The sequence below is a fragment of the Molothrus aeneus genome, chromosome 2 (genome assembly GCF_037042795.1).
Source record: "Molothrus aeneus isolate 106 chromosome 2, BPBGC_Maene_1.0, whole genome shotgun sequence".
Classification (NCBI taxonomy): domain Eukaryota; kingdom Metazoa; phylum Chordata; class Aves; order Passeriformes; family Icteridae; genus Molothrus; species Molothrus aeneus.
This window is the reverse complement of record NC_089647.1, coordinates 50,135,809-50,156,063: the sequence shown is the minus strand read 5'-3', so window position 1 is coordinate 50,156,063 and position 20,255 is coordinate 50,135,809. Positions and strand designations below refer to the sequence as shown.

General features: G+C 40.7%; 1 protein-coding gene across 4 annotated transcripts in view; it reads left to right on the top strand.

Moving 5' to 3' along the window:
* Nucleotides 1-1,423: 1,423 nt before the first annotated feature.
* DCLK1 (doublecortin like kinase 1) overlaps nt 1,424-20,255 on the top strand; it is a 228,292-nt gene continuing 209,460 nt past the window's right edge. For 2 of the 4 annotated variants that reach the window (XM_066544911.1, XM_066544912.1), the window contains exons 1-3: nt 1,424-1,671; nt 4,650-5,039; nt 14,487-14,833. In XM_066544911.1, coding sequence (XP_066401008.1) covers nt 4,664-5,039; nt 14,487-14,833 — 723 coding nt within the window. In that variant the 5' untranslated portion in view covers nt 1,424-1,671; nt 4,650-4,663. The remainder of the gene's footprint in view (nt 1,672-4,649; nt 5,040-14,486; nt 14,834-20,255) is intronic. The other 2 variants (XM_066544909.1, XM_066544908.1) reach the window with 2 other exon arrangements.

Here is a 20,255-nt window from a genome sequence, read left to right as displayed (position 1 = left end):
TGTAGCCAGAAGACTCCTGTTTGTTCTGTTCTTTAGTGATTAAAAAACTCCTCCAGGATGATGAAGACAAGGCTACAATTAATTTTTCTCCTTTAGGGAATCTCCTGTCTCCTGAGAACATACATGTGGACTTCTCTGGGGGAAAAGAAAAGAAAGGGAGTGCTCCATCCCCTTCTTTTGAGCCTCTTACATTTTTTGCAGATGGAAGGCTTGGTTTCCCTTCAGAGAGATTAAACAGGAGCCTCTATTCTGATTAAAGGTCTGTCAAAGGGAGCAGGGCACCCTGGGCTTAAGTCCCTGCTCCACTGATTGTCTCTGGATTTATGGATATAAAACACATAAATTGTCCGTAATACAGACACACAAAGCCATCTTTTGTCCTTCCCAAATGAGTGCCATAACCATGAGGTTACAGACTAATTCCCTCTCTCTGATCTAATGCATTTTTAATTCTTTCAGAGTGGAGCAGCTCCAACAGAAGGGACACACTATGTTGTTTTCTTCTCTTCCATGTCCCCCTGGACCATAGGCTGTTTACCTGACAAGCAGAAGAGGACTGTAGTCTTTGCTGCACAAAGGGAAGCAAACCATCTCTTTCATCTCGAGAAGGATCTCATCACTGAAATTTTTACACTAAAGTGAAGAATAACAAGCCTATGAGGAGAAAGCATCAAGTATGGCTGAAGTTTTGTGTGGAGGTTGACTTGGCAAACATCCTCCAAGACCTGATGGGCTCAGGGGTTGGGTGACTCAGTCAGATGAAACCTGAGATGCCTTTAGCCAAATACTTGTTCTGAGAAATTTTATCCTAAAAATTGTAACATCTATGGAAGTTAGTCCTCCAAGGTCAGCTGTAACTAAGTGAGTAGTATGAATCAGCATAGCTCCTGCTTTTAATACCTAAATTCCACATCAATCCCACCTTCAGCACCCAAGTCATGTGATGGGGCTTTGGGAACTCGGTGGGATTTCAGTACCTCGCGCCCAGGCGAACCTCCTGGACGTGCCAACATACCCATTTGCTAAAATTACTTCCCAAGGCGTTTTTCGGACTCGGGCCAGATGCCCCCCTCGGCAGGCACAGCTCTGCCCCGGGCACAGGCAGCTCTGATCGGGCACGTCTCCCGGGTCGTGGCTGCCCGGGGCGGAGGGAGGCGCCGGGCGGGCCGGGATGTGGCCCGGGGAGGTCCCGCCGGGATGGTGCCCGATGGTCCCGGCAGGGCTCGGCTAGCACCCGACGCGCTGCCCGGAGCGGCTCCGGCGGCGGCATTCCCGCAGCGCCCATGGAAGAGCGGGCCCGCAACGGGAGGGAGAGAGGGGGAGACAGCGGCGGCGGCGCCGCCCTCTGGAGAGCGCCTGGGAGAGGCTGGTGTGAAGAGCCGCATTTCAATGAGGGCCGGGCTAATGCAAATCACTGCAACCGGCAGCAGCAGAAGAAAGGCGAAGCAGCTGCAGCCCGGGCTCCCCAGCAGCGCGCTACAGCCAGGGGAGGCGTAACAAAGGCAGCAGAGCCGCTTTCTGCGGCAACTACTGCGCCTACAGCCGGGTGGTCGCGGGGGGAGGGCGGGAGCCGCCGCTCTTTGGCCCCTTCCCATTCCGAGCCGCCGCCTTCCCTCCGCGCCCGGCCGGCAGGTCTGAGTGAGGAGGTGCCCGCCAGGCTGAGGAGAACAGGTAAGCACCGGAGCCGGGGCCGGGGCCGTGCCTGCCCTGTCCTGCCCTGTCCTGTCCTGCGCGGGGGCTGCGGCGTGCGGAGCCGCCGGGGCGCGGTCGCGGAGCGGAGCGATGCACCTGTGCCCATTGTGTGGGGCGGCGGCCTCTGCCGGGCTCTGCGGGCGGCTCCGCGGGTGCGGAGCGAGTGCCGGGCTGCGGGAGCGGGTCCGGCCCCGGGGAGCGGGCGCGGCGCTGCCCCGGGTGCCCCGAGGCTCGGGCATCCCGCGGGGGGCTGAGGTGCCCGGTGCCAGCTCCGGAGGAATGGGCGTGTGTCGCACACGGTTCCCCTACCCCCGCAGAATAAACCCCATCTTTTCGTGAGCCCGCTGCCGCATGCATCCGTGTTCCCCCACCAGACCCGCCGCCCTCCCCCGGTGGCTACTGGTCATCCGGCTGCTTAGTCGCCGTATGATCTGCGCTGGGTCCCAGTCACATCGCGGCGTAGTGTGGTGGTTGTTTTTTTTTATCAGCATGCGTGGTTTTTTCATGGAAATGCTCATCCACACCTGTATTATAAATAATTCTTTAATAGGTGTTAGGATGTTAGGGTGTGAAGTGTTGGCGTGGTGGTTTTTCAGGGGCGTGTCTGCTCGTTTTTGCGTATCTGCCTGTATAAGATTATATATTTATACACATAAATGGAAACATCAGATCAAATTGTTTAGGATTTCTTTGTCTGCTCTGACCTTGTGGTTTAGACACGCTTTTCTCTACATACCAGGACTGTGGAGCTAAAGGGGAGGTCTATTTCTGCTTTAAGGATGTATTTGGGAATTACAGATAGTATTAATAAAAGCATAAACGTGTGGAAGAAAAGACAGTGACTCACACTTCTTCTTGCCCCTCATCCAAAATTAATAAAGCTGAAAGAGAATATCTTCGTCTAAACTTTTTTTTTTTTTTTTTTGAAGGGGTGTATTAGAGATGGTTTAAGCAAAGATAATAGCAGACCTAAAAATCCATTTTTCTTGGCACGGGAATTGCTTCAGAGATACAGTTTCTGAATTGTGCATTCTGGGATTGTTTAAATCTGAATAACAGGTTCTCACTGGAAATGGATGGGAATTGAAATAACTGACAAAATTTTTTTAACATGGAAGCAGTGATGGTGTGTTCTCAATCCTAAAATGTGGCCACAAAGCTGTATTTTGCATTTAACCTATAGAGTGAAATGCCACAGCAAATGTTCTTGTTCATTTCACTGAAATGGGATGTAGTGTGCATGGGAAAAGCAGAGATTCGTCTTTTTTTTACATATATAAGAAACCCATACACTGTACTATGTGTAGGTACTTCTGAAGGATTTACAAATATAAATCCTGCATTTATACATAAGCATATGATCCTGTGTCAGTGTAACAAAGTCAGTTGTGAGCTGTAACCAAAGTAGGGTAAATAATTTCCACTAGGGCCCCACATTTGCCTTAGGTTCCTGTGCTGGTCCAGCACATGGACTGCTCTGAGAAGTTGCTGAGCACATCACCTACAGCTTTGCAGCATGAGGGTCCAGCTGTATAATCATTGGTTTAATACAAACTTCTGCAAGTCAAAGAGCATCTGTAAGTTTTCTATTTCCTCCCACTGTGCTACAGCTGGTTTGAATGCATCTTTTTTTTTCTTAATGGTCACATCATTATGAGTGGTTGAAACAAAGCTAGTGCTTGCTGGTTTTTTGTCTTTTTATTGGAAATCAATGAGAGAGGCCACTTCTAAATTAGGTCTATGTATCTGTGCTATAAATAAATTTTCAGTGCTTTACCATTCTGCAGACAACTGCAAATCTAGGTGGCTCCTAAATTAAAATGAATATGTTTAGAACCTAATGATCTTTTGATTATTCTATTTTTTTGTATTTTTGTGTCTTCTGTTTGCAAAGATTAATGTGCACTTTGTATTATTTAGTCTTGTGTTGGTTGTCAAAAAGTAACAGAAGTATTTGCCTCCTAGATTTTATTTCAGAACATGTCAACTTCTGTTTATGTAAACTGTATTGAACAACTGGGATTGTTTTGGTCAAGGCTGAGGGGTGTTTCTCACAGTCAAACATGGGAGACATGGATTGCTTATTTGCTCAGTGGCACTGATTTTATCACCCCTTTGGTGATGGCAAACGAAGCTGTTGGCCTTAATCAATTTGAATATTTGGCTTAGGATATTAATAATACATCTTGCAAGACATAGAGCCTTGAAGTAGCTTGCTCGTTGAAAAACACTGTCTCCTAATATATTTTTTCTTTAATTTTGTGCCATTTGAGCCCTTCTGTTGGTTCAGAGTGTGTAAAAGCATTGGTGCAAAGACAACTGAAATAATGTATTACAAAGCTTAGGCTATGAGGAAACCAATGGTTGGAATATGCAGGTAGTTTTTAACATTGGGATTGACCCACTATGTGTGATAGTCCTGATTCTCATTGCCAACCTGACAGATCTATTCCTCTGAAAATTTCTTAATTACTTAGTTGTTGGCAACTGGCAGCCCTTCTGAAACAACACCTCTTGAGATCACAGTTGGAACCAAGAGTTTAGTGGGGGCGAACAGTTGAGAAGGTAGATGAGACTCAAATAGCCCCTGAATATAACATGAGAAAAAGTAGAAAGCTGATGCATTTATTCCTTTTTTCCAGTAGGTCAACTTGGTCACCTCATTTTCCGAGATACTGAATTTGAACAAACACTTCTCAGTGTTTGCTTATCGTTAGCATTTGGGTTCATGAGTGACATTATTAGGACATCTAACTTAAATGTAATTCTTAAGGCGTGGCAAGAGGCTTATGTGTGAAATGACCACGTGACTGTAGCATGGTTTTATTCAATTTTTTTTCTCAACCCAGGAAATAGTCCTCTGTAAGAGCATTGTATAGAACAGGAAGTCTTAAATTCAGCTCCCTTAAAACTTCTAAGTTTCTTAAGCTTTTTCTCTCCTCTTGTGCATTCCTTAGGTTGAACTTCCAAGATGTCCCTTGGGAGAGATATGGAGCTGGAGCATTTTGATGAGCGTGATAAAGCTCAGCGATATGGCAGAGGGTCCCGGGTGAATGGTTTGCCCAGCCCTACCCACAGTGCCCACTGCAGCTTTTACCGAACCCGCACTCTACAGACCCTGAGCTCTGAGAAGAAAGCCAAGAAAGTTCGTTTCTACCGTAATGGAGACCGGTACTTCAAAGGGATTGTATATGCCATCTCCCCTGACCGCTTCAGGTCCTTTGAAGCTCTCCTGGCTGACCTGACCCGAACTCTGTCCGACAATGTGAACCTGCCCCAGGGAGTGAGAACAATCTACACAATTGATGGCTCCAAGAAGATTTCCTCCTTGGACCAGCTAGTAGAAGGTGAGCAGTAAGATCTGGAGGTGTAAAGTTAGGTTTCAGTCGGCCTTTGTCTAATCTTTTAAGTCTTTCAAAAAGAGGTGATGGTATTCTTATTGATAAAGGAAGGATTTTCAATGGTCTGACTAGAATTGTGGATATCTTAAATGACGCCTTGAAATATTGTTGCCTTGCTACTTCTTTCCTTCTTGTTGAATGTGTCTAACCTTTTCCTTTCAACTTAGTGTTGATAGTCCTGTATCCTGAAGATTGCATCTAATCTTTCTTTTCATAAAGATGCAAGGTCAAACCAGTGAGAGTTTAGTCTGTTAAACTTCAAAAGTTATGTGGTGCTAATGAAACTTATGTGAAATTCAGTTCAGATGTTTTTGGTTTTTTAAGTCTCTGGAGCCTAGTGAAGAGCTCTACCTCTTCTCTACAGGTAAATATGTCTTAAGTAAAATACTAGCCTCTCATTGCATGGCATAAATGTTGGCCACCTGTTAAAAGAGTAATATTGTAGCTTTGATTCAGCTGGGGTAGATTGTAAACTTTTTTCCTCTGTAGCATGTCCCTTTTCCCCAGTCATAGAATTGGTAAGGTTGAAAATGACCTCTTACATAATTGAGTCCAACCATTAACCCAGAACTGCTAAGGCCACCACTAAATTATGTCCCTAAGTGTCACATCTGCATATCTTAGAAGCCTGCAGGGATGGCCTGTTCCAGTGCTTGACAGCCCTTTCCATGAAGAAATTTTTCCTCATACCCAATCTAATCCTGCTCTGGCTCTACTTGAGGCCTTTTCTCTTGTCTTATTGCTTGTTATTTATGAGGAGAGAAAACACCCACCTTGCTACAACCTGCTTTCAGGAAGCTGTAGAGATCTTAGGTTGTCTGTTAAATAAGGCTCATGTACCTGCAGTATAAACCATCACCAGTGGTTTAGTCAGAGCCGACAATTCTTGGTCCCTGTCAAATGTCAGACATGCCAATCATTAATAAGCCCATTGAGAACAAATTTATCATTCCTTCAGTGATAGTTCTATTGCCAAAAGAAGCTGTCAGCATTAATCAATTTGAATATTAAATTAAAAAAATTAAAAGTACTTTTCTCAAGTATTAAGAATAGCTAAAGTAGCTTTTCCAACATGAAATGCTTCTGGACTGCAGTGGGTTTCTAGTGTAAAACATCAGAATGTACAGAGTATGAAGGCATTGACTATCACATGGCTATAAATGAGAGTGTTTTTTACCCATGAAGTTCAAATGCAGGTACTTGATTGTGTTCCAAGAAAATAAAGGTGGAACAATTCATTCATTTTTGCTTCCATCCTACCTGTGGTCCCAGTGTTGCCATGGACAAACCAGTAAAGAATGGATAGATAGCCACCAGACAGCCAATTTAGAATTGTAACAGAGATTGTAATTTCTATGTGATTTTCATTTTTAGCACCGGGTGAGAGAACTTACAGTACCAGGATGTAATGAGAGGATCAGAAAAAGGCTAATATGGAGAGAGAAGAATAAAAGGGTAATGGCAAATGTGGCTCCTGAAAGAGGAGTGCAGCTTTGCATAGCAGGTGTTCAGCCACCATTGGGTTGTCTCCTTTTTGTGTCACAGCAGAGGAAAGCTTTTTAAGTACTGAGAACCTGATATTCTTGATAATCTTTCTTGTGTAAAAAGGAAAGTAGGGGGCAACACGAAGATGCTTCAGAAAGAAAATTGAAGGGGCAGGATTGTCTGTCTAAGTTACAGGTTTGGGGGTTAGGGCCAGAGGTGCAGTGAAATGGAAAGGAAACTGGTCTGAGGAGCAATGTTATCAATTTCAGGGCACAGTTAAAACTATATTTGTCAGGACAGTATTTAATTGCCAGAGAAAATCAATTTCTGGGAGGAAAGACCAATATTAATCAACGTCTGTTTAAAAGCAGTCTTTGTGCATTTGCTTATTTGATTGGTATGCTCAACAAGAAGCAAGTTTCATTGATGTTAATGTTGATTTGCCCAGTCCTTTTGCAGCCAGTCAGAACCAGTTTTGAAAATAAAGAATTGAATTCAAAAATAAATCCAGCAACCTGTGAGATTGGTTTATTTTGGCATCCTAGTGAAGAATAATACCAGCTATTAATCAGTCAGTCAAAATGAATGACAGTGCAAGGACCTAGGTTTATTTTAAATAAGGCATTTGGGATTTCTTTTTGTCTTGTGGGACTTTATTCCATACCCTTCCAATGAATACATCTTCCCTTCCTGGTATAGTTCAAGGAGGACAGTCTTGTTTTCTTGTCCCATTAGGACTGTGGGATTTACAGAAGTCAGTCTTTGTCTGGAAGAAGAGTTACATCCATATTCTATCTGAAAAGGGGCTTCTGTTTATTTGTATAAAACTGCAGGGTGGGTTGTTTCACTCACAGAACTTCACAGTGGAGCAAGGGTTCATATATTATTAGCTCAATGATGGTTTTTGCATAAGCCTCTTCCACTCTTTACAAATTTATTAGAGTTTGGCTCGTGTGGTACAGCATTAATTAGCTTGAAGCTGTGCTTTGTGTTTAAATAGCTGGAAAATCACTTGATTTTTGCCTCTTGCCAAATAACATTTGTGCTCCAACTACTGAAATATGAAGTATTGCTTTCTTCATGGTGAGACTATTCCCTTCCTGTGTGAATTCACTAATTAATTTATTGAGACTGTTATGAATTTATGTGATTGGAGGAACATTGATTTGGTGATTCCAATGTAAAGCAAATGTATAAAGCCTTGATTTTTAGAATTGGTTTTTGCCTTTATGCCTGAGGAAGTGAGGAAGTTCCTGTACTCTTACCTTCTCATGTGGTACATAAAGACAGAGAGGCTCATGAGGGAAATGAGACAGCAGCCACTGACTTTCATCCCAGAGCTAAATACACAGAACTGCATGAAATACAGTCCCAAAGGAAAAAGATTGTAAAAGAGCTGTTTTGCTTCAGTTATATTTAGTTTCATTCTGCATACAGTTCAGAGCTGGCATGGCAGTGTGCTGGTGATGTAGATTATTTTGAGATGCATGGACACATTTTCTCTTTATTTGAAAGTAATGACATCCCTGGATGTGGAGGTTTTGTGGGTTTTTGGTTTGATTGATATTTTTTTTTTGTATTTCCCCCCCCCCCCCCATCTTTTTGTTTGGGTTTTTTTATTTTCTTTGTTTTTCTTAAGACTTACATGTGTGAGATTGGTTGGAATTTGATAACAAGAGGCATGTACTGTTGTAAAAAGTTTCACATGGTCTGTAACTTCTGTCACCCTACATGAAGGAAATAATGCAATGGATTCAAGTTCCTTCTTTTTGTCAGCCCTGCTGTTTGGACCCTCTCACGTTTAAAGAATGTATTCTGAATGTGACGTGACTTTATTTCCTAGGCATGACATGCAATCAAAGCACGTAGAAACAATAAAGATGAAGTTGCTCTTGAAAGCTGAATTTTTCAGCTGTAAAGGAAGTTTCAGGAAAGAACTTTGCTTTTCCAAAACTGTATCAACCTTAGAGCAATCAACCTTAAAGGTGGCGAGATCTTACCCCCAAAATAAAAATGAACATTGCAAGGTAACTCTGAAACAAATATTTACAGTTTTTACTTCTGGGGTCCTACTATGTGGAACAAAGACCACAGTATCAATCTGTAGCCAGAATTGCATCTCTTTCTCATTAATTTTATTATAATATTACCTCAGAGTTTTGGGTATGAATCAGAATTGATTGTTTTAAATTTCTACGATACCTACCACAAAGGTAACCCTGCAGCTGAGAGCTTGCAGTCAAAAACCAGCCGAAAGCCCCAGACCACAAGGCTGAGAACGTACTGGGAAACAATTTTATCACATGTCAATATTGGGTGCACTGCCAAATGATTCTAAAGACTTCTGTCTGTGTCTGCATGTTTTGTGTAGGCATAATGGCAAAAACAGTTTTAAAGAATAATCTCAAAAAGAAAAATTAATGCCTCTCAAGGGTTGCCTTAGAGCCACAAACCTTGTTGAAACCTTTTGAAAGGATGCAGATGTGCCAGCTTTAAAATCCAGTAATAGCTGTAGCCAGCTAATAACTCTTGGGAGATGTGAACCTTGCTGCAGGGCAGAGGAAATGCTGGGTCACATGAGGACTTGGGAAGGCTCTGGAGGCAGGCAGTTTGTGCTCAGAGCAGCAGAGAAGCTGCCTGCCAGTGCAGGGTTCAAAAGGCAGTGTCTCCTTGCTGAAGTGATCGGCTGCAAGAGTTCCTGACCTGTTTTGTATATTGGTCTTGCTACTCCTACTGTCACCTCATTTCTCATATCTCAGCTTCTCCCTCTCCTTCCCAGTATTCCTGCTGCCTTCTTGACTCTGCCAGCCACACGGGTGTTGTTGGTGAGGAGCCCAGCCAGGTCAGACTGTAGGAATTGATTGACGTGGTCTCTGATGCTCTCCAGAGCTAATGGCTTCTTTCTTCTAGATCATGCCTACCTCAGCAGCTGGGAATCAATGGGCTGGAAAGATTCATATGCATGTGTAATGTGCTATCAAAATAATAATAGTAAAATATCTGTTTAAATGTTTGTAGAGCTGAATCTATGTGGACATTTGTTTGTAGGATTAAATTTACACTGGATATTTACCATGGACTTGATCCAGGGCTATCAAATTTAGGGAAACTTGGACTGAATCCTGTGGCAGAAATGGCTGCAATCCTTATATTGTTTAATAAACAAACAGCTGAATGATCCTGTTGCATAAAATAGTAGAGGGTTGTTCTGGCACTATTTATTTGATTATTTGTTCACCCATTAGCCTGTAGATCATCTTCTGTCTTGCTTAACAGCTTCTTGGAAGTCCATGTGATATCTTATTCTAGGTGCTTTACTTTATTTTTTGGTGGGCTTTTTTTTAAGTGTGTACAGTGTCTATCTTACTTGTAACAAGATTTCAGAAATTTGAGGGGACAGAGGAAGTATTTTTGATGAGGGGAAATAACCCCAACTTTTTAGTCTGAACTGAGAAGAAAGTAAGTTTGTGAAAGAAGTCCTTTCCAAGGTCAGAGGAGTTCTGATTTGAAGTTTCTGGTGCATCTGATTGCTGGGTGAACATGTGTAGGTCAGATTTATTTCCTGTAGATGCTCCATCTCTTTTGCACTGTTGCATTTTTTTCAGACCCTGCAGGAAGACAAGGCAGCAGCAGTGCGGTTAAAGTAGGTTATTGTTCTATTAACTAACACATTTGGGAACTATCAAGTATCAGTAATTTATTTCATTCAGGTCATCTTCCTTTTGCAATCTGCTCTGAGTAGTGAGGGGCAGTCAGAATTTTTTGTCCTTTCTCCTGAGAGATTGATATTCTGCCTTTTGTATGTATAAAACCAAAGGGTAGAAGTGAAGAAAGGCACGTATGCTTAGGCATGGAGTGCTGGGTGTGCTAAGCCCTTCCCCATCCTCTTAACATATCTCTTGTCCTATCTGTTGGGGAAATGGACCCCAGTAAATCACTGCTAATTAATAAATTGACTTTACATTCCTACTGCATACTGTAGTCCAAGGAAATCAACACTATTTTCCATAAATTGGCAAATCCTGACCTCCACAAAGAGGGGTTGTGTTCCCTCTGTTTGTGAGATTCAAACTGGTTCTCTCTTCCTTCTCCAAGATTTCCACCTAAGATAACTGGCTTCCTCATGAACCCGTTTTAGGCTAAGTCACTTCAAGCACAGAAAAGCAACACAAAAAAATGGCTTTTAAGAGATGATGCTTTGGTCATTCTTATAGGGAGAATATCAGTAAGCTGAAGTAAACAAACTGCTAATACCAATGTGGAAAGCAGGGAGACACTTGCATCAGGAAAGCTCCAGTACTTACATGCAGTGATTCAATGTCTCCTTAGCAACCACTTTGTACACACAGATATTATTTCTACCAATATTTAGTAAGTGAAGCAAGCCTTGAAATTCTGTCATGACCCATAAGAACTATCCTCCAGTGTTGCATGTCTCTGATAGGTCAGTTGCACTGAATTTTGACAGATGTGCAACTGCAGTTAGTAGTTTTGTTGTTTTTGGGTTTTTTTTGGTTTTTTTTTTTGGTTTTTTTCTTTTTTTAATTTTGTTTGTTTTGGGTTTTTTTTTTTTTTAAGCATAAACTATGTTTTGGGATCTGCCCTTCTACGTGATTAGCTTTATGAATAATTTCTCAATGTTAAGATTTATTTTATTGTTACACATGGCATTTCCCAGAAGTGTTGAGCAGTTATACAAACTAAATTGTAGGGTTACTGACCAACAAGTTTGAAACTGACCAACAAGTGCTGTGCATCTTTTTTGCAAGGTTCCAGTGGTATGTATTTCATTTGCACTGTTGGTGTGAAGAGGCTCTCAGGAAAGAGATACTTTCTAAGGTGTAGTAATCACTTTTTTTCCTAGATGCCAGATCTCCCAAAGCAACTGGGTGTTCCCCTTTTCTTTTCCTAATGGCTATTGATACTGTAATCAAGAGTCAAAATTCCATTAGTGACAGATGACTGAGCTGTGAAACCCTTGCTCTCCTCTCCTGGGGAGCTGCAATCAAATTGTCACTGTTAAATAGGCATTGTTGTCTGTGCCCTTTGCTTAATCCAGTTTCTTCAAAGAATCCTTCTCAACACTTGTTCTGTTAGGAATATAGTGTCTGGAGGTTGTTACTTTCTTCTTCCAGCTGCCAGTTACTCAAAGCCGATGATGAAGAAGCAATAGCTAAAGCCGGGAGATGGATTTACTGGACTTTTAAGTCATGCCCCTTGTGAAATCTTTTTACAGTCTTCTCTCCTGGAGGTACTGGTGAAAAAAAAAGGGAATGAAAATCTAGGTGAAGACCTTTTGTCCTTTTGAGATTCCTCTGCGTACAAACACCAGAGGTACTAAAGATTTTTATTCTTACAGGCCTCACCCTTAGGACCAGGATGCATGAAAATTTCAGTCCCTAACTAACATCTAAAATAGTTTTAAATAACATTATGGGAGAAGTGTCTGTATTTCTATATAAAATAGTTCTTACTAAAGATATGTCATCTTAGAAGGCCTTGGATGCTCTACCTCCGAGATGTTCTGTAGAAAAATACGAGCCTCTTGAAGGGAAAAAATTATCTTGGTGTAAATATTTTAGTGATATGGTACCATTGGAAATGAGGAGAGGGCAAAAGTGCTTATGTTCAAACAGTCCCAAACATTCAGTGATTCTATTGGTCCTTTTTAAATGATCATTCATATAAATTTAGTTTTGTAATGAAGAGCTGATGTGCAGTTAAATGCTACAAGGAATCCATCTGACCTTTAAATGTAGCTGATATTAAAAATCATGTGGAACGCTGTCCTTTCAAGAAGGGAAACCAAAGGAGTTCTTAATAAATTAAATGTAAATCTTCTGAGTACACTGTGTATCGACATTTATTTATGAGCCTACCCTTTGAGAAGTGAGTTTTAATTTGAAGACTTGATTTTAAATAAATGTTATTTTCTGCAACTGAAGTGAGCAATTCCCCTAATAGGGCTGAACCTGAAAATCCAGATTTATATCCCCCCTGCAAAAAAAAAAAAAAAAAAAAAAAAAAAAAAAAAAATAGGAGGTTGCTGGTGGATTTTACTGCTTACAGCAAACACAAGTGTAGACAAGAATAAATTTTGCTTAAACATTTTGAAGAAACTTCTGCAAATTATTTTATAGAGCAGGTATTTATTGTATTGAGAGCAGTCTTACTTACAGTAGGGTTTCTTTTTTTCCCTTAAAACTTGCTAATTTTGTGGATGTGGTGGGTGCATTCTGACCTGGCACTATAACTGAGTAGCTAATACTAGAACAATTGGACAGGGACATGGATAAAAGAGAATCTGCACTGTTTGACCAATCATTACTGTAGCTGAGCCCTTCTAGTCTGATGTTGCCATATACATATCTGTCTATCTATGCAATGGCTAAAAGGAAGATCCTTCCTTTATCCAAGCCTCATGTCCCAGTGTTCCTGCCTCCATTTTTAAATGTGGTGACTGTGTATCTTGCCTGCATTCCTTGTGTGCTGTAATATCTCTGGAATTGGGTTGGGTGCCTTGAAACCCAAAAATTCCTGTTCAGAAATAAATTTGTAATACTTTTCTTTTAATGATTGAACTGTGAGTCCTCTTTCCTTAGAGGTAGGGGTCATTAGGCATATTTTTGTTTCTTACCTGTTTTCTTGGCATAGGAGGTGCATCACTGAGTTTTTTTCTGGTTTTGTAACGCTGGGTTAAATTTCTGACATGAAGGCCTCTGTGCTATTGAACCCAGAAGAACTAAAACATCTCAGATGTCTCTGTGGTATTGTTCAGGATAGGAGCTTGCATTATTTGTGATTTAACTGTAGGTTGCCAGAATGTGTGGTCTTGCTGGATCTAGTATTGGTCTCTTTGAGTTTTTTGGTTTTTGTTTGGCTTGTTTGTTTGTTTTTCCTCAGACAGAGGATGAACTGGATCAGCTTGATGTTGCAAAATTAGTCGTGTCTTTGGTATGTTCAATCAGATCACTGAGCTGATCCAACTCATCCATTGCTACTGCCACCACAGTCACAGAGTCAAGCTCAAGGGAGAGTTTGGGAGCACCCAAGCAGCTGCCCCTTGCACAGCAGCCTTCAGCTGGACTACTGCATTCTGGTGCTAATCTACATGGTGCTGGGTTTTCTGGCTGATTTCTAGTTCCCCAGAAGTTGTGTGAGTGTGGTATTTGCAAAAATATTTTACTGTAGATAATGCTCCAACAGGAAGAGGAACTAATAGCCACTATTTTTCTTTTAAGTATGGCAAATTTGTTGTGATGAGAAGCCTTTAATTGCTACTCTTTGTCTTCATTTTCCCACATATATATTTAGTCAGTAAATAATACAGGGAGGTTTCTTGTCTATACATATCCTGGGTTTGTGATGCTTAAAGATGAAAAAAAAATAATCAAATGTTAACAAATTTCCATGACACTTTCATCCACCTTCTTATAAAACATTATTTGTAGCCTATATTTTTTGGTAATGTTTCATAGTATTTCCTCTGAAATATTTGGGGCCTGATGTTTTCTTAGGAGTGGACCAGTTAAGCATGAAGGCTGAAGGAATACTGTGATAATGTGCTGGGCCTGTGCTGCTGGTGAAATACAAACATTGTTTACTGTGTTTACTGATAGCAGTGGTCCCCACTGCAAATAGTGTTTTCTGATAAGAAAACTGCTGCTTTCAAGGATTTTTGTAACAGCATTTCTTGAACAGTTAGCTGAAGAGTGATCTTTAAAAGATCACTCATTTTGTAGTCAGTAGCATCTGAGAAGGGATCAATATTTATGCACTGTAGACAAAGAATGATAAGAATAATATTTAATAACTTGAGAATGATTTGATTTTGTATTTTTCTGCATTTTTCTTTTTCTTCTTCTGTCTCCAATCTGACTTGCTGGACTTTTGCTTTTGTTTCCACAGGGGAAAGTTATGTATGTGGTTCCATAGAACCCTTCAAGAAACTGGAGTACACAAAGAATGTAAACCCAAACTGGTCAGTGAATGTTAAGACAACTTCTACTTCTCGTTCAGTGCCATCTCTTGCCACTGCTAAAGGAGGTGCTCCAGATACAAAAGAGAATAAGGATTTCATTAGGCCTAAACTGGTCACTATCATCAGGAGTGGAGTGAAGCCACGGAAGGCAGTCCGGATCCTGCTCAACAAGAAGACAGCACATTCCTTTGAACAGGTTCTTACTGATATAACCGATGCCATCAAGCTGGATTCAGGGGTGGTTAAACGCTTGTACACACTAGATGGAAAACAGGTAAGAATTTTCACGATGACCATTCTCAGCATGAAGAAAATATAATTTTCCAGACGGAAAAGAATAGTACATTAGCAGAAAAGAGTCCCATTTGCTCTAGAACGTACAGCCAGACCTTCTACTGCTTATAGTGCACTTAAGATCTGTGAGCAGCTCAGGAACACCATGAAACATTACTTGGCCTTGGTGAAGGTCTTGCCATTTATGATAAATAATAGCTCTAAATCTGTTCTGCTGAAAGTGTGATGTGGTTTTGGCTCTGCGTGCCGGAAATGTAGGATGAAGGATGTCACTTAAGCTCATTCTGTTAACTTGTTTCAGCTTTTTCTTACAGCAGTTTTATGAGTCATTGTGCTTGGCTTTCCGTAAACTCTAAGAACAAACAGTGAGGATGCGTTTCACCATGATAAATGCAGACCTACTGCTCTCCAGAGTGACTAAATGATGAATCTTATTGCACCTAAAATGGACAATGAAGAAGGTGCAAGCTTAGAAAATGAATGAGCTTTTTTCCTTATTGCAGGAATACAGGTAGGATTATGTGTGGGGCTCACATTTATTGAGGAGTCTCTTGTGGGTTTCATGTTATTTCTTCTGTGAAATACCTTCAAGCAGCGTCTCTTTTTTTGCTGACTTATTAAATTGCAGCAGAGTGAGATTTTTGAGAGGCTTCTTATTGAGCTTGGGGATAGAGGGACACGAAAAAAATATTACAGAATAATCCTACTTCTTTTTTGTCTTTCACTTTATTTGTAATTTTTCTATGGACATGTTTTAATTATAGCAAAATGGGAGAAGCTCTTAACCTGCTGAAGGGCAAGGCTAATTTCAGCGTGACCTGAATTGATTTAGAGCAATGGTGACTCTAGAGAAATAAGGCAGATATTTGCATTTACATCTGTAACTTATTAAACTGAAGAAGTCTCCCTGAGAAGCTAGAAGCTGCTAGAGACCGTGATATTTCTGCTGTAATACAGCTGTGTTTTTACAGATTCTAGGTTCAATGATGCACAGATAAACAGCAAACAGTGTTGCTGTCGTGAGATGCTGCCAAATCTGCCTGATACAGGTGAATCAATGCTCAGCAAGATCTGGTGATGTCCTAACACATCTGCAGTTACTGGGGGTGCTGTGCAGGCATAGCTCCAAAAGCAGCTACAGCAGTACTCTCTGGTCTCAGAGGGGGCCATTCAAAGGACAAGCTGCTTATTCAGAGCACTGGTTCAAATCAGGGCCAAGTTTGGCTTGACCAGAAGTCCCTTCTATCTGCTGTTTTGTATCAGTAACCTCTGACATAGTTATTGGTGACTGTGTACGTGCCTGTAATGATCTCCTTACTGTGACTTTATTGGGAACTTTGACCTGGAGGAAAATGTGGATGTGAAATTCTTTTTGTCTTCAGCAAAGTTGAAGTGTGTGTTGGGGGAAACTCTCAACTCCTGTTCTTTCTTGTCTCATGCTCCAGGGAGCACTAAGACTAGTAAATTTGAGGAAGGAGTTGACATTTTAAAGATACAGAGGTCAGTGGTGGTCTCTGCATGACATTGACAGATCTTGAATGGTTATTCCAGTTCCTGCAAACCCTCTCACTAAAAAGAAAATGCAATATGCTTTGTATTTTATATGTAAATAAACTTGTGGTTTAGCTCTGAGTAAGTGCAGCCTGGAAGGATGCCCATGTGGTCTCCTGGATAATGTGTTCTGCTTTTATCTTTTTGTATTTAAAACTCCCCTGTAATGATCGTGCTTAGAACAAACCAAAAGAGACCCCTTTACACCTGTTTTGGAACTCTAATTCCTGAAATTACCTAGTATTATCCTACTACTGGGGCAAAAGGGGTGACCAGATTTCTTGGCCCTTATGTTGACATAGTTCAGTTGAATCCTTTGTCAACTCATGAGCTTTGACTTGAGCTTAACTCAGTGGTGTTTTTGTTGCCTACCTTGTAGCCTGAAACCCTCATGTCCAGAAGCTCTCCCAAGACACCACCATCTCCACACTCCTTCCCCTTTTGGATATACACATGGAATTGTGTAGCTCACTGTCTAAGCCCCCTGGAAAGGTCAGGGTTTAGAGGAAGGGGTGTGTGTGTCCTGCAGGTGTAACAGAGATTTTGCTTTCTCCATGTACAGCACAGCTTTGCTGGCAGGAAGGGAAATGAATGACTCTGTGCTCAGCAGGAGCAGCCTGTTGCTCAGCCCTGAGTGGGGAAGTCATTGATTTCCTGTGCTGCCAGGCAATTGCTGCTCCATTTTTCTTTGCCAAAAGCCTGATCTCCCAGATGGCGCTGGGGACACGATGATAGATTTTTTTTTATTGCTAAATTCAAGCTGTGAATTATTACTGGGAGGAAATCCATGGTAAATCCAACATTTTTCCAGTACTATTTGTAGTTGGAAACTTCTACTGTGACTCCTGCTGGAGTTTTGAAGATTCTGGAAAAGCCTGTGTTGAGGGGCTAAATCTAACAAATCTGTGATTAAATCTTTCATCACCAACTTAAAAAGCAATAAAATCTTAAAGCTCTGAGTCAAGAAAAGTAATTTACTGTAAGGATAAGAGAATAAAGCTCTCCTGGGTTCATTCTTTGGGACTATAACTTGGAGACAAGCTATTTTGTACTGTTCTCTCTTCTGATTTTTTTATGAGGCCAAAACTGGAATTGCCCTTCTGAAGCAATAATGAGTCCCCTGTATTGTTAATGCAGGTGGGCAGTGTGGTATGTGTATTATTGTTGGATTCTATAATTAGATGCCTCAGGCTAATAAAAGAAAGCAGCAGGAGTCAGAGACTTGGCATCCAAGTTAGGTGGTTGTCCCATACTGACGCTACACATGGAAAAATAATACTCCTAGATACTTAAATACTCGTCCTCAAATAGCCTTGTTAGTTGTGATGTTTTGATCTGTATCTCTAAAATATATTAATAAACATTTTGTTCAGTTAAGAGGAATTTAGGTGATGGCCTATAAAATTTGGTGACAATGCAAAGAGTTTGTCATGATGAAAGAGGTAGTACTTAGACAGTCAGAACCTCAGTTTAACTGCTAGGAAGAAAGCTCTCATTTGACATCCAGTTGATTCCCCATCTCAAAAATTCCTTCCTGGTTTTGGAAAATTTAGTAAGTTTTGGTGCACATGATGCTTTGTCAATGTTCCTTAGAAGTCCAGGACTTGATTAAGTAGGTGTGTTGCATTAGCCATTTCAACTTTTTAATTGTGGAATAGCAAAAGAAATGTGTTGGGGGGAAACCAAACCAAAAAGAAGAAAGTAAACTAAACCTAAAAAAACACAAGAAAGCAATCCTCAAAAAAAATTAAACCCCAACAAATTTAACCAGTCTGTCTCATTGGGTCATTGGCAGTTCGAAAACTTGATGTTTTCCAGTATTGGGTGGCTATTGACTTAGGATTTCGTGCATTACTTTAGTTTTATTAAATAATAAAAAAAAAGTTTCTCCTTACTAAAAACAGGGTAACTAGTGGCTTATTTGCATTTCCTTATAGCCCATCAGAATTTGTATTTTGACTTCAAGGTCTCAGAAGCCTTAAAATACCATTTCATTTGTGCTAAAAAGGGCACAATATGCAACTGCAATCTGATTATAAAGCACACCAATGGCCTGCATTTAGCATACTTTTGCAGTTTAATTATTAATGACTCCTCAGAGCTGGATGGGTTTCACACTGTGTCTGGAATAGTTTGTATATACTTTTATAAATACACTTAATTTCCACTGGTACAATGGTCTTTTTACTCTAGAGAAAGAGATAGAATTACTTCCCTGTACCACAGTGATGCATTAGAAGATGGTGGGACTCTGAGAAGTGTTCAACAGTCTTATAAGCACAGGCCAAATTCAAAAGTTTTCCAGGGGGAAATCTTGAGGCATTTTCCTTGCCAACTTTGCTATGTAAGGAAAATGAAAATAGAATGAGTAGGTGTAATGGCTGCCTGTAGGAATACAGATAATGAGGGCATGCTCTTACTATGAGCACTACTCAATTTTTTAGATTAACCTGATGTTTAAGTTCATGAAGAGATATTGTCAGCGTTGGCCCTTAATATTATCACATACTTGGGCGGAGAAGAAACACTTTCTCATGACTGATATGTGTCTTGCTTCTCTGTAGCTGCACTGTTCCAGTTTGATTTCTAACCTTTCCTTAACAGAAGGTGGAATTTTTAGTTTGATTTGCATTAAAAAATGGCTTTCTAAAAGGCAGTGTGTGGACACAGTGCAGACACTGAGGACGCAAGCTGTGTGTGGAGATAGAGCCCAGTCGCTTTGTTGCAAGCTATTCTCTGGTTTCTGTTTGCTTGGTGCACTTCTAGAATAACACCAATGACTGAAATGGGTGAAAACTAATCAAGGTCACATTCAACAGTGATATTGTGAAACAGTGCCATTTTTAGAAATATTATGATGTGTATATTTGTGCAGGGTATTTACAGTTTGCATGTTTTGACAAAGACTAAAGGTTGGGCAACTGTGCTTTGTTACCTTGTGCATCCTCCGCGTGCTTTTGGCAGAACAAACATCTGGTTTATAATAGGATGTACTTATTTGAACAGGTGGTTTGCTTAGCTTAACAAGATGCAATCATGCAAATTATTTTTCAGTATATGCATTATGCTGTTGATTTGACTTCAGACAGATAAATGGTCAGTGCCAGAGATACCAGAATAAAAGTCACTATCTAGTTGGGTTTTTTTCCCTCATACACAAATCAAATTACCTTTACAGGTATGAAATATAGCCACAGTTACTTAAAGACGTATACCTTACAGGAAGTACAGTGTGAGGCATAGGATGTCCCTCAACAGCCTTGTTTTAAGCCATTAAAGTAGCTATTAAAGAATTGTGACTGCAAGGAAAGGGAACATCACCATACTGGAAAGCTTAAAGCTTCTTCATTGAGTGTAATATGCTTTTGTTTTTTTGTGGAAGCCCACTATAAACTGACTATGTTATGATGCAAAAAAATCTGTCTCCTGTGGACTTCTCATTCTGAGGACACGTGATACCGTAGTTTTTAAAAAGGAATACCATTATTCTAAAAAAATACTCTCTTAAGGAAGCAAAAGCAGCTGTTTGCACCTACACCTAAAATGAGCATGTGATTTTTATGGTTTTGTTCTTAACCACTGAAAAACATTTGAATAATAACATCTGTATTGTACAGTAAATTTTTGGCCAAAGGTATTTTTTTTAGGATATATTAAACATCTCAAATGTCTTTCTCTAGACCTGGATTGTCCTTGGTACAGAAACATCTACGTAAATGAAGGTAGGTATCATTCACAGAATATTCTCATCTCAGCATTTGGGTCGTGTATATTGTACAACAATCTAGACCAAAGGAATGTTAACCAAAATAAAATTTATGTGCAGCAAGTGACTAGTTTTGTGTCTGCCT